This window comes from Oncorhynchus masou, unplaced genomic scaffold (assembly GCF_036934945.1).
Source record: "Oncorhynchus masou masou isolate Uvic2021 unplaced genomic scaffold, UVic_Omas_1.1 unplaced_scaffold_987, whole genome shotgun sequence".
NCBI lineage: Eukaryota > Metazoa > Chordata > Actinopteri > Salmoniformes > Salmonidae > Oncorhynchus > Oncorhynchus masou.
In genome coordinates, this window is record NW_027016388.1 from 134196 (window position 1) to 148678 (window position 14483).

General features: G+C 43.6%; 1 protein-coding gene across 4 annotated transcripts in view; it reads right to left on the reverse strand.

Annotated features, from left to right (window-relative positions):
- Nucleotides 1–65: 65 nt before the first annotated feature.
- LOC135538589 (zinc finger protein OZF-like) overlaps nt 66–14483 on the reverse strand; it is a 43956-nt gene continuing 29538 nt past the window's right edge. For 3 of the 4 annotated variants that reach the window (XM_064964479.1, XM_064964481.1, XM_064964480.1), the window contains one exon: nt 9547–12267. In XM_064964479.1, coding sequence (XP_064820551.1) covers nt 10760–12267 — 1508 coding nt within the window. In that variant the 3' untranslated portion in view covers nt 9547–10759. Of the gene's footprint in view, nt 4505–9546; nt 12268–14483 lie in introns of those variants that run through there. The other variant, XM_064964482.1, reaches the window with a different exon arrangement.

Consider the following 14483-nt stretch of genomic DNA (forward strand, 5'->3'; position numbering starts at 1 on the left):
CTTAATGTAGTGTCTTAACACTTAGTACTTATTTATGTAATAAGAAAGACTCGGAATACAAGCAATTGAACTGGAGCTTCACATTTACTCAAACGAGTTAGTACCAGAGTAACATAGAACAACACTGCGCATGACAAGGGTGCTCCCGCCTTAAAGGGGACATCAGTAATTAACAGAACATAACATTCCTTCTCTTATACAATCAGAGTTACTTATACCAAACCACAACTGAAACATTTCCCAGAACCTGTTGTAGTTATTTTGCATCTTTTAATTTGATCTTGAACAGTTCGTTTTTATTTGTTTGTTTATAAGTCTAGTCTGTCTGGTGGACGGTGCCTTCGTTCTGGGTAGTGCCTCAGATTGTCTGGAGGCTCCTGAACATCCTCAGTGTCTATCTGGTGAACAGTGCCTTCGTTCTGGGTAGTGCCTCAGATTGTCTGGAGGCTCCTGAACATCCTCAGTGTCTATCTGGTGGACGGTGCCTTCGTTCTGGGTAGTGCCTCAAATTGTCTGGAGGCTCCTGAACATCCTCAGTGTCTATCTGGTGGACGGTGCCTTCGTTCTGGGTAGTGCCTCAAATTGTCTGGAGGCTCCTGAACATCCTCAGTGTCTATCTGGTGGACGGTGCCTTCGTTCTGGGTAGTGCCTCGGATTGTCTGGAGGCTCCTGAACATCCTCGGTGTCTGTCTGGTGAACAGTGCCTTCGTTCTGGGTAGTGCCTCAGATTGTCTGGAGGCTCCTGAACATCCTCAGTGTCTGTCTGGTGGACGGTGCCTTCGTTCTGGGTAGTGCCTCAGATTGTCTGGAGGCTCCTGAACATCCTCAGTGTGTGCTTGTTCCATTATAGCTTCTGCTATAGCAGCACCTTCATCAACACGTTCCCTTCTTTCAGCCTGGGGTCTCTTTACTGCCCCACCGTCCTCTACAGTTCCCCGTGTGTCACTCTCAGGATCTCTCTGTGCCTGTTCTCTCTCGATTGTTGTGCTGTTTTCCGTGGAATGCATTTGGTTAATGTGACGCCGCCACATTATGTCTGGGCTCACTTGAACCTGGTAAGTTCTGGGTCCCGTTTGTGTGTGTACGGCCCCTCTTGTCCATTTCCCTCCTCTTCTGTAGTCTCGCACCATCACTTCCTGTCCTGTTTGGAGATGACGCTCCCGGCCACCGGAGAGCATCTTGGCTTGTTTGTTCAGCACTTCATTACGCCTGTTTGGCTTCATGATGTCCAGCTGTGTGCGGAGAGGCCTCCCAAACATCAGTGCGGCTGGGCTTTCATTTGTCGTGGCATGTGGGGTGTTTCGGTAGGAGGCCAGGAACTTGGCCAGTTTTGTTTGCAAAGTCCCTTCGTCTCGTTTTGCTGCACGGAGTCCTTGCTTTAGGGTTTGCACAAAGGGTTCTGCCAGCCTATTGGTGGCAGGGTGGTACGGAGCTGAGGTTGAGTGTTTGATTCCATTTACTGACATGAATCTTGTAAACTCGTTACTTACAAAAGCTTGCGCGTTGTCACTTACCAGCTGCAGTGGCAAAGCGAAGCGTGCAAACGTTGTTCTGAGACACTCTATCGTCTGAGCTGAGGTGGAGGAGTCAGTGCAAAACACCTCTGGCCATTTGGAATGGGCATCCACTATAACCAGAAACATGTGCTTTTCAAAGGGACCAGCGTAGTCCACATGAACTCTCTGCCATGACTCTGTGGGCCATTCCCATGGGTGGACTGGGACAGGAGCAGGCATGTGAAGGGTTTCCAAACATCCGCTACAGTTCTTTGCCATGTTTTCTATCTGTTGATCCAGACCTGGCCACCAGAAGTGGCTCCTTGCGAGCAGCTTCATTTTGACAATTCCAACATGACCTTCATGTAATTGCTGCAAAACTAGATGTTGGCATTTCTGGGGTATCATGACTCTCATTCCCCACATCAAACATCCTCGGTACGTTGTAATTTCGTTTCTCCGCTGGAAATACGGAGTCAGCTCCTTTCTGCCAGTAGCTGGCCATCCTGACATGGTGTAGGTGTACACTTTTGACAAGGTCACATTTTTCCTTGTCTCCTGTTTGATAACTGTGCTTGTGACTGGTAGTGCCTCGAGCTGAGCGGTATGGAACATGTCCACTGCATCCACCCTCCTTTGTCTTTCTCTTGTACACGGCAGTCTGGATAATCCATCTGCATTTGTGTGGAGGGATGACGGCTTAAACTCAATGTTATACATATGACTGGCAAGAAACAGGGCATATCGCTGTAACCTGGCTGCTGTCATTGACTGGCAAGGAACAGGGCATATCGCTGTAACCTGGCTGCTGTCATTGACTGGCAAGGAACAGGGCATATCGCTGTAACCTGGCTGCTGTCATTGCCGGAATGCCTTTCTTTGGACTTAAAATGGAAAGCAACGGCTGGTGATCTGTAACCAGTGTGAAACACTTGCCATATAGGTATGGGTTCAATTTCTTGCCGCCCCACACTGGTGCCAGTGCTTCTTTGTCCATTTGTGAGTAGTTTTTCTCTGCATCATTCAATGTTCGCGACGCGAATGCAACTGGCCTCTCTGACCCATCTTTCAGTGTGTGTGAAAGGACGGCACCTAAGCCATAAGGGGACGCATCACAAGCCCACTTCACTGGCATTTCAGCGTCGTAATGCATCAGGACCTGTTCAGATGTTATGAGCCGTTTTGCCTCCAAAAATGCATTTTCACACTGCTCTGTCCACCGCCATGTCCTATTCTTTTCCAGGAGCTGATTTAGAGGCTGGAGTACTGCTGAAAGGTTTGGGAGGAATCTTCTGTAGTAATTGATCAGTCCCGTGAAAGATCTCACTTCTGTGATATTTTGTGGTCGTGGTGCCTGTACCACTGCTTCGATTTTGTCCTGTGTTTTGTGCAATCCATTGCAGTCAATCTCATGTCCACAGAAGACAATCTTGTCTTTGAAGAACTCACACGTCTTTAAGTTTGCCTGTAGACCAAACTCTTTCAGTCTTTTCAGGACCTCTTCCAGGTTAGCCAGGTGCTCTTTGTCGGTGCGTCCTGTTATGATCATGTCATCCAGGATACACTAGATTCCTGGGATTCCTTGCAAAATCTGGTCAATAGTTTGTTGCCAAATAGCTGGGGCTGATGCAATGCCAAAAACCAGGCGGTTATACCTGTATAGACCTTTGTGTGTGTTTATTGTCAGGTACTGTTTGGAACTCTCTTCAACCGGTAGCTGCAGGTAAGCCTGTTTCAGATCGATTTTACTGAAGTGTTTCCCACCAGCTAGTGCAGCAAAGATGTCATCCAGGCGTGGTAGGGGGTATTGGTCCACATGCAGCATTGAATTCACAGTTACCTTGAAGTCCCCACACATTCTAACAGACCTGTCTTTCTTCACAATAGGAACTATGGGTGTGGCCCATTCGCTTCTGTCCACTTTCGTCAGGATCCCTGTATCCTGCAAGCGATCAATTTCCACTTCCACCTTTGGTCTCAGGGAGTATGGAACAGATCTGGCTTTGCAGAATTTGGGGGTTGCATCATCTCTTAGTACAAGTTTTGCTGTGAAGCCTTTTACTGTTCCCATCTGATCACTGAAAACTGTGTTGTATTTCTTCCGCAAGTGTTCCAGTGTTTGGTCTGTACCATTCTCTTTGGACTGGAACGTGTGGAGCATTTTCAAGTCACAGCAGTTCAGCTTTATTTTTGAAAGCCATTCCTTGCCAAATAATGGGGGGCCAGTTCCAGGCACCACATACAGCTGTAACTGCTGTGTTTGCCCCCCATAATGCACTCTGACCTGCAACGCCCCCATTGGGCTCAATCTCTCTCCTGAGTATGTCTTCAGCAACACATGTGTGTTCTTCAGCTTGATAGCCTTAAAGTGCTAATTGTAGACAGTAGAGGAAATTATAGACATTGCAGATCCTGTGTCCAGCTCCATTTTGAGGGGTTTGCCTTCGAAATCTGGTGTCACCCATATTATGCTACTGCTGGGAGAAGTCACTGTGTTTAACTCCATTGTACCAATTAATCAAATCAAATCAAATTTATTTATATAGCCCTTCGTACATCAGCTGATATCTCAAAGTGCTGTACAGAAACCCAGCCTAAAACCCCAAACAGCAAGCAATGCAGGTGTAGAAGCACGGTGGCTAGGAAAAACTCCCTAGAAAAGCCAAAACCTAGGAAGAAACCTAGAGAGGAACCAGGCTATGTGGGGTGGCCAGTCCTCTTCTGGCTGTGCCGGGTAGAGATTATAACAGAACATGGCCAAGATGTTCAAATGTTCATAAATGACCAGCATGGTCGAATAATAATAAGGCAGAACAGTTGAAACTGGAGCAGCAGCACGGCCAGGTGGACTGGGGACAGCAAGGAGTCATCATGTCAAGTAGTCCTGGGGCATGGTCCTAGGGCCGCGGTTCAGTTGAAACTGGAGCAGCAGCACGGCCAGGTGGACTGGGGACAGCAAGGAGTCATCATGTCAGGTAGTCCTGGGGCATGGTCCTAGGGCTCAGGTCCTCCGAGAGAGAGAAGGAGAGAATTAGAGAACGCACACTTAGATTCACACAGGACACCGAATTGGACAGGAGAAGTACTCCAGATATAACAAACTGACCCCAGCCCCCGACACATAAACTACTGCAGCATAAATACTGAAGGCTGAGACAGGAGGGGTCAGGAGACACTGTGGCCCCACCCGAGGACACCCCGGACAGGGCCAAACAGGAAGGATATAACCCCACCCACTATGCCAAAGCACAGCCCCCACACCACTGGAGGGATATCTTCAACCACCAACTTACCATCCTGAGACAAAGCTGAGTATAGCCCGCAAAGATCTCCGCCACGGCACAACCCAAGGGGGGGCGCCAACCCAGACAGGATGACCACATCAGTGAATCAACCCACTTAGGTGACGCACCCCCTCAGGGACGGCATGAGAGAGCCCCAGCAAGCCAGTGACTCAGCCCCTGTAATAGGGTTAGAGGCAGAGAATCCCAGTGGAAAGAGGGGAACCGGCCAGGCAGAGACAGCAAGGGTGGTTCGTTGCTCCAGAGCCTTTCCGTTCACCTTCCCACTCCTGGGCCAGACTACACTCAATCATATGACCCACTGAAGAGATGAGTCTTCAGTAAAGACTTAAAGGTTGAGACCGAGTTTGCGTCTCTGACATGGGTAGGCAGACCGTTCCATAAAAATGGAGCTCTATAGGAGAAAGCCCTGCCTCCAGCTGTTTGCTTAGAAATTCTAGGGACAATTAGGAGGCCTGCGTCTTGTGACCGTAGCGTACGTGTAGGTATGTACGGCAGGACCAAATCAGAGAGATAGGTAGGAGCAAGCCCATGCAATGCTTTGTAGGTTAGCAGTAAAACCTTGAAATCAGCCCTTGCTTTGACAGGAAGCCAGTGTAGGGAGGCTAGCACTGGAGTAATATGATCAAATTTTTGGTTCTAGTCAGGATTCTAGCAGCCGTATTTAGCACTAACTGAAGTTTATTTAGTGCTTTATCCGGGTAGCCGGAAAGTAGAGCATTGCAGTAGTCTAACCTAGAAGTGACAAAAGCATGGATTAATTTTTCTGCATCATTTTTGGACAGAAAGTTTCTGATTTTTGCAATGTTACGTAGATGGAAAAAAGCTGTCCTTGAAATGGTCTTGATATGTTCTTCAAAAGAGAGATCAGGGTCCAGAGTAACGCGAGGTCCTTCACAGTTTTATTTGAGATGACTGTACAACCATTAAGATTAATTGTCAGATTCAACAGAAGATCTCTTTGTTTCTTGGGACCTAGAACAAGCATCTCTGTTTTATCCGAGTTTAAAAGTAGAAAGTTTGCTGCCATCCACTTCCTTATGTCTGAAACACATGCTTCTAGCGAGGGCAATTTTGGGGCTTCACCATGTTTCATTGAAATGTACAGCTGTGTATCATCCGCATAGCAGTGAAAGTTAACATTATGTTTTCGAATAACATCCCCAAGAGGTAAAATATATAGTGAAAACAACAGCGGTCCTAAAACGGAACCTTGAGGAACACCGAAATTTACAGTTGATTTGTCAGAGGACAAACCATCCACAGAGACAAACTGATATCTTTCCGACAGATAAGATCTAAACCAGGCCAGAACTTGACCGTGTAGACCAATTTGGGTTTCCAATCTCTCCAAAAGAATGTGGTGATCGATGGTATCAAAAGCAGCACTAAGGTCTAGGAGCACGAGGACAGATGCAGAGCCTCGGTCCGATGCCATTAAAATGTCATTTACCACCTTCACAAGTGCCGTCTCAGTGCTATGATGGGGTCTAAAACCAGACTGAAGCATTTCATATACATTGTTTGTCTTCAGGAAGGCAGTGAGTTGCTGAGCAACAGCCTTTTCTAAGATTTTTGAGAGGAATGGAAGATTCGATATAGGCCGATAGTTTTTTATATTTTCTGGGTCAAGGTTTGGCTTTTTCAAGAGAGGCTTTATTACTGCCACTTTTAGTGAGTTTGGTACACATCCGGTGGATAGAGAGCCGTTTATTATGTTCAACATAGGAGGGCCAAGCACAGGAAGCAGCTCTTTCAGTAGTTTAGTTGGAATAGGGTCCAGTAAGCAGCTTGAAGGTTTAGAGGCCATGATTATTTTCATCATTGTGTCAAGAGATATAGTACTAAAACACTTGAGCGTCTCTCTTGATCCTAGGTCCACGCAGAGTTGTGCAGACTCAGGACAACTGAGCTTTGAAGGAATACGCAGATTTAAGGAGGAGTCTGTAATTTGCTTTCTAATAATCATAATTTTCATCTGAATCACTGCCACTGTTCTCTGCTAGTGCATTCACAGACCCTTTAATTTTCTCAGTTTTCCTGTTGTGACTGAATTTTGCTTTGCATGCTCTTTGAATGTGCCCCCTTCTACTGCATTTGTGACAAATTTCGTCTTTGAAACGGCAGTCCTCTGCTCTGTGGCCATCTCTGTCACACCTGTAGCATTTTTCGGCCAAACAGGGGCGCTGTCGACTGCGTGAAAACTTGTGCAAGGAAATTTGTGACAGGTCAGTACTTCTTTTGCTTTGCAACTCAAATGCATCTTTCGTCGCGATTTCAACAGCCTTTGCAAACGTGAGCTCTGATTCTGTGAGCAAACGTTGTTGAATGTGTTCATGTTTCAGTCCACAAACAAATCTATCCCTTAATGTGTCATTTCGGTTCTCTCCAAATTGGCAATGTTCAGACAGTTTCTTCAACTCTGCTACATATGTACAAACACCCTCCCCCTCATTCTGATCTCTCTTGTGGAAACGAAAACGTTCCGCGATGAGGAGTGGTTTAGGTGATAGGTGATCTCCACAATCTCTGTGAATGTTTTATTTGAGGGCTTCGGAGGTGCAGTCAGATCTCTTAGCAAACTGTATGTTTTTGGGCCAATTAAACTCAACAACGCTGGTACTCTTTTGTTATTAGCAATGTCGTTTGCAATGAAGTACTGTTCCAGTCGTTCAATTTAAGTTGCCCAGTTTTCTTGCGTGTCATCAAACACATCTATTTTCCACGGGTCTTTGATCTGCCGCCTCGTTCTCGTCAGCTCTCCCCTCGTCTTCACTGCTTGCTAGCTGTTGTGCTACAGGGTCAAAATCTTCCTCTCTTCCTACGAACTCCATCTGTATTCGTGATGCACACTGCAGGTAATCATCCTCGTCGCCAATGTACTGTCTTAACACTTAGTACTTATTTATGTAATAAGAAAAACTCGGAATACAAGCAATTGAACTGGAGCTTTACATTTACTCAAACGAGTTTGTACCAGAATAACATAGAACAACACTGCGCATGACCAAGGGTGCTCCCGCCTTAAGGGGACATCAGTAATTAACAGAACATAACACTGAAATTCAGAGCGTTGTCAGATTGTCAGTTCGTATCGCTCTCGGAGCGTTCAGAGCCACACTGGACGCTCTGGCGGAGGAGGAGGGTTGATTCAAGCGTTCTGACCTCACAACGGCAGTCAAGCATCCAAGATAACTGGTTAGCATTGGCTAGCTTGCGAGCTACTTCCAGTACAAACGATAGAACTCTGACCATTTCACTCGCCTTAGCAGAGCTGGTTAGGCTGTGTTCATGTTATCCAGAGCATTGGTGACTTTAACTGTGCTTCAGGCAACAATTTAATTACGTTTTTTTTTTTGCCGACGTTTAAGACTCTGAGGTTAAGGTTAGGAAAAGGGTTAGGGTTAGCTACAATGTAACAGATGTCACAACTTGTCCCAATGCAAAAGAAACGGACACGGACCAATAGGGAGCATCAATTGGTTTAAAGTAGATATCATGAAACACCCGATATCAGAGAACGCCCCTAATTGCGGTCTGCAATTATACCTCTTTCGGATCAAGGGGCCAGGCTTCCAGTCTGTAAGCATGCTTTCCACTGTGCTCAGAGGGCATTTTCCGTACTGCAGTTCAGCTGAAGCACGGCCCAATTCCTATTGATGGCCCCATTGCGAAGTCACGTTTTTTTTTTAAACAAGACAATTTACTCATCAAGTCTGTAAACAAAACATCCATTGAATTATTCAAGTAATTGCCATAGTCAGATTTTAGTTTTTTTCCCATCACTCACAGCCGAGGTTAACCATTTTAGATTCATGCTGGGTGGTGGGTGAGCTTATGCCACATGCAGATGCTGAAGGGAAAACACACCTCTTGACCTGCTGTGCATAATTTAGGAGCAGCCTCGTCTCATAGATGAGGTGTAACATAGTAAATATAAATCAGGGACTCTCAAAACAGTATTATGTTACGTTTTTCTGGTTACAAAAGACAGATGGTTACTCAATACATGGAATTTGGTGGTGCTGTACTGTAACAGAGATCTGAGCCAGTTGAAAGTATTGACAACGGGATATATTGTTGGTGACTGTGTGTTCCTTCATTAGTTTTGTATTTATTATTATTTTACTTCTGGTACCCTCCTACCTGAGAGGCATGAGGCCTGAGAGGCGTTGCACTGTTAAAATCATCCCAGTGTGGAGATGAAACACCTGTGTGTTACAAAGCCACATGCTCTGTCCTCTCTGCTCTACCTCGGTGTTTTAATGTGACTCATACAGAGATAATACTAATACCGAGAGAACCACTGCTCTACCTTCGTGTTTTAATGTAGATAATACTAGTACAGAGATAACCACTGCTCTTCCTAGGTGTTTTTATGTTGGTAATACTAATACAGATAACCACTTCCCTACCTAGTGTTTTAATGTGACTCATACAGAGATAACCCTTGGACATGCATTCTCCATTATGCCATTGTGTTTACCACTTCAGATCCTTAAATTGTAGTTTAAAGCATATACAGGGCATTATACAGGACCCCTTGACTTTTTCCACATATTTTTACAGGCTTATACAAAATTGATTAAATGCATTTTTTACCCCTCATCAATATACACATAATGACAAAGTGAAAAAAGTTTAGAAATTTGTCAATTTATAAAAATTAATACCTTATTTGCATAAATATTCAGACTGTAACGCTCAATGTGTGAATGGGTGTGAAGTCAGGCGCAGAGAGCAAAGGATGCGGGAAAAACACGCTTTAATGTCCAAAATCAAAGGAACAAAATAGTATACCCAACACAGGCGTACGATAAAAACAAAATAGTACCCTTAGGTAAAATACCAGGACAGCGAGAAAACGCAACAAAACACTAACACCTCTCACAAATACAGAAGAACAAGCCCGCACTAACAGAAGCGGGCTAAACAAACTTAAATAACCCCACCCTAACAACCAAACAATGAACAGGTGAAACCAATTAGACAAAACCAAACGAACACGGCACAAAGGATCGGTGGCAGCTAGTAGACCGGTGACGACGACCGCCGAGTGCTACCCGAACAAGAAGAGGACTCACCTTCGGTAATATTTGTGACAGGCCCTGTTCTGGATATTTAAAATGCATATGCCACAGCCAATACCCCAGGACATTCCTGCTTCATCAGATAACAACCATAAGGGCAATAAAACTGGGGGTGGGGGACATACACGTTCAAATGTTCAAACACTCAACCCCCCCAGTTCAACTAGGCCCCTAGACATCAATCACCATGACTACTTCAAAGGATGCCATCTACTTTATTCTCTCTCCCCTGCCCAGTCATGTGAAATCCATAGATTATGGCCTCTTATTTAAAATGACTGATTTCCTTATACAAACTATAAATCTTTGAAATTGTTGTGTTTAAATTGTTCAGTATAATAAGACTTCTAGGATGTATCGTATGTTACGAATTACAATTCTTACGTTATTTTACGCATTGCTATTCATACAATATGTTACGAACTTGTAATATGTATGATATGCTAACATACGAAGTAATAGCTAAAAAGTAGTAAGTAGTTGCAAAGTTGCTGATTAGCTAAAATGCTACAGTCCTCCTTGATGAGATTCTAAACACAGCAGCCTTTGGCTAGAAGTTTGAGTTACAAGCCCACCCTTCCACAGAGCAGGAGTAAGACTTCTCTCCTGTGTGTTAAGTTGCTATGGTGAGAGAAACTCACCCAAAAGTCAGAGCAGACGTAAGCAGGCTTCTCTCATGCGTGTTCTCTGATGAACTATTAGTTTGGTTGCTGTTTTGAAGCATTTTACACAAACAAGGCAGGAGTATGGCTTCTCTCCTTTATGTATATGTTGGTGTGTGTTTAAGGTATCCAGTCAAGAGAAACTCACCCCACAGTCAGAACAGGAGCAAGGCTTTTCTCCTGTATGTGTTCTCCGATGAACTTTTAGCTTAGCAGACATAAGGCTTCTTTCCTGTGTGTGTTCTCTGGTGAACTTTTAGCTCATTTGATGTTTTAAATTTTTTTCCACAGTCAGAGCAGGAATAAGGCTTCTCTCCTGTGTGTATACGTTGGTGTGTTTTTAAGGTGCCCAGCTGAGAGAAACTCGCCCCACAGTCAGAGCAGATGTAAGGCTTCTCTCCTGTGTGTGTTCTCTGGTGAACTTTTAGCTCAGTTGATGTTTTAAAACGTTTTCCACAGTCAGAGCAGGAGTATGGCTTCTCCCCTGTGTGTCTTCTCTGATGAACTTTTAGATGAGTTGATGTTGTGAAGTATTTCCCACAGTCAGAGCAGACGTAAGGCTTCTCTCCTGTGTGTATACGTTCATGTGTTCTTAAGATGGAACATTTAGAGAAACTAGTTCCACAGTCAGAGCAGTAATACGGCTTGTCTCCTGTGTGTGTTCTCTGATGAACTTTTAGCTCAGTTGATGTTTTGAAGCATTTTCCACAGTCAGAGCAGAAGTAAGGCTTCTCACCAGTGTGTATAAGTTGGTGTGTTTTTAAGTTGCTCTGGTGAGAGAAACTCTTCCCACAGTCAGAGCAGGAGTAAGGCTTCTCACCAGTGTGTATAACTTGGTGTGTTTTTAAGTTGCTCTGGTGAGAGAAACTAGCCCCACAGTCAGAGCAGAAGAAAGGCTTCTCTCCTGTGTGAGTCTTCTGATGAACCTTTAGCTCATTTGATGTTTTAAAACGTTTTCCACAGTCAGAGCAGTAATAAGGCTTCTCTCCTGTGTGTGTTCTCTGATGAACTTTTAGATGAGTTGATGATGTGAAGCATTTTCCACAGTCAGAGCAGTAATAAGGCTTCTCTCCTGTGTGTGTTCTCTGGTGAACTTTTAGCTCATATAATGTTTTAAAGCATTTCCCACAGTCAGAGCAGGAGAATGGCTTCTCCCCTGTATGTATACGTTCATGTGATTTTAAGCGGGAAAGCTGAGAGAAACTAGTTCCACAGTCAGGGCAGAAGAAAGGCTTCTCTCCTGTGTGTGTTGTCTGATGAACTTTTAGCTCATTTGATGTTTTAAAACATTTTCCACAGTCAGAGCAGGAATAAGGCTTCGCTCCTGTATGTATAAGTTGGTGTGTTTTTAAGGTGCCCAGATGAGAGAAACTCGCCCCACAGTCAGAGCAGAAGAAAGGCTTCTCTCCTGTATGTACACGTTCGTGTGATTTTAAGTGGGAAAGTTGAGAGAAACGAGTTCCACAGTCAGAGCAGAAGAAAGGCTTCTCTCCTGTGTGTGTTCTCTGATGACGTTTTAGCACCGTTGATGTTTTGAAGCATTTTCCACAGTCAGAGCAGGAGTAAGGCTTCTCTCCTGTGTGTATTTTTAGGTGTATTTTTAGCTTTGATAGAAATGGGAAAATCTCTTCACAATGTGGGCAGTGATGAGACCTCTTTGCTCTCTGATCTTCCTGCTGTTGCTCTCTGGATGTGGAGAATGTCTCAACATGGTATCCTGTGTGAACATCAGAAAAAACAGTCAGTTGGTGTGATATACATGTTAATCAAATGTATTTTATGAAGCCCTTATTACATCAGTAGTTGTCACAAAGTGCTTAACCTGTCTGGCTCAAATCCCATAATTAAAATTATTTTACACCATTTTAAAGATAAACTTCTTGTAAATCCAGCCACAGTGTTCGATTTCAAATGGGCTTTACGGCGAAAGCACACCAAACGATTATGTTAGGTCAGCACCTAGTCACAGAAAACCATACAGCCATTTTCCAGCCAAGGAGAGGTCTCATAAAAGTCAGAAATAGCAATTAAATTAATCACTAACCTTTGATGATCTTCATCAGATGGCACTCACAGGACTTCATGTTACACAATAAATGTGTGTTTTGTTCGATAAAGTTAATCTTTATGTCCAAAAACATCATTTGAAATTGGTGTGTTGTGTTCAGAAATGCATTGTCTCAAACAAACATCCGATGAAAGTAAAGAGAGCCACATCAAAAAACCGAAATACTCATCATAAACATTGATAATAGATACAAGTGTTACACATACAAATACAGATAAACTTCTCATTAATGCAATCGCTGTATCAGATTTCAAAAAGGCTTTAGAGATCTGAAACAATGCCTAAAGACTGGTCACATGTTGAGGAAGACAGATTTCCACTGGGTCCTAAGTCTTTGTATGGTGGATAGGCTTTCAATGGAAAAACAGTCTTTCAAAATAATAATACTTCCTGGTTGGGTTTTCCTCTGGCTTTCGCCTGCCATATCAGTTCTGTTATACTCAGACATTATTTTAACATTATTTTAACAGTGTTTTCTATCCAAATCGACTAATTATATGCATATCCTAGCTTATGGGCCCGAGTAGCAGGCAGTTTAATTTGGGCACGCTTTTCATCCAAAATTCCAAATGCTGCCCCCTACCCTAGTCAAGTTAACTTCTTTGGGGTGGGGGGCAGTATTGGGTAGCTTGGATGAAAAACGTGCCCAAATTAAGCTGCCTGCTACTCAGCCGAAAAAGCTAGAATATGCATATAAATAGAACATTTGGATAGAAAACACTCTGAAGTTTCTAAAACTGTTTGAATGATGTCTGTGAGTATAACAGAACTCATTTGGCAGGCAAAATCCTGAGAAAAAAATCCTACCAGGAAGTGGGAAATCTGAGGTTTGTAGATATTCAACTCAGCACCTATTGAAGATACTGTGTGATGTTAGTTATTTTTAACTTCCCAAGGCTTCCACTAGATGTCAACAGTATTTAGAACCTGTTTTGAGGATTCTACTCTAAAGGAGGGGCTCATAAGGGCTCTATGAGTGAGTGGTCTGGCAGAGTGCCACAGCCTTGGTCTGGCGCGCTCACGTGAAAGGTAGCTTCGTGCCACTTTATTTGTACAGACAAAGGAATTGTCCGGTTGGAACATTAATGAAGATTTATGTTAAAAACGCCTTAAAGATTGATTCTAGACATCGTTTGACATGTTGCTACGGACTGTTTAGATTGTCGGTTGAGATTGTGTACGGAACGCGCTTGGTGAGTTTAGATTGTGTACTGAACGCGCCAACAAAAGGAGCTATTTTGAAGTAAATTATGTACATTATCAAAAAGAACAAGCAGTTATTGTGGACCTGGGATTACTGGGAGTGCATTCTGATGAAGATCATCAAAGGTAAGTGAATATTTATCATGTTACTCTGACATCTCTCGACTCCAACATGGCGGACATTTGTTTGGCTTGATTTTGTTGTCTGAGCGCCGTACTTAGATTATGCGTTTTTGGTAAAGTTTTTTTGGAAATCGGACACAGCGGTTGCATTAAGGAGAAGTGTATCTATAATTCTGTGCATAATTCTTGTATTTTCATCAACATTTATTATGAGCATTTCTGTAATTGATGTGGCTTTCTGCAAAAATCACCGGATGTTGTGGAACTACTGAACGTAACGCTCCTATGTAAACTCAGATTTTTGGATATAAATATGAACTTTACCAAACAAAACATACATGTATTGTGTAACATGATGTCCTAGGAGTGTCATCTGATGAAGATCATCAAAGGTAGGTGATTAATTTTATCGATATTTCTGCTTTTTGTGACTCCACTCTTTGGTTGGAAAATGGCTGAATGCTTTCTGTGACTTGGCTCTGACCTATTTTCCAATATTTTTAAAACATTTTTTGTGTGTGTGTGTTAGAATTGCTTTT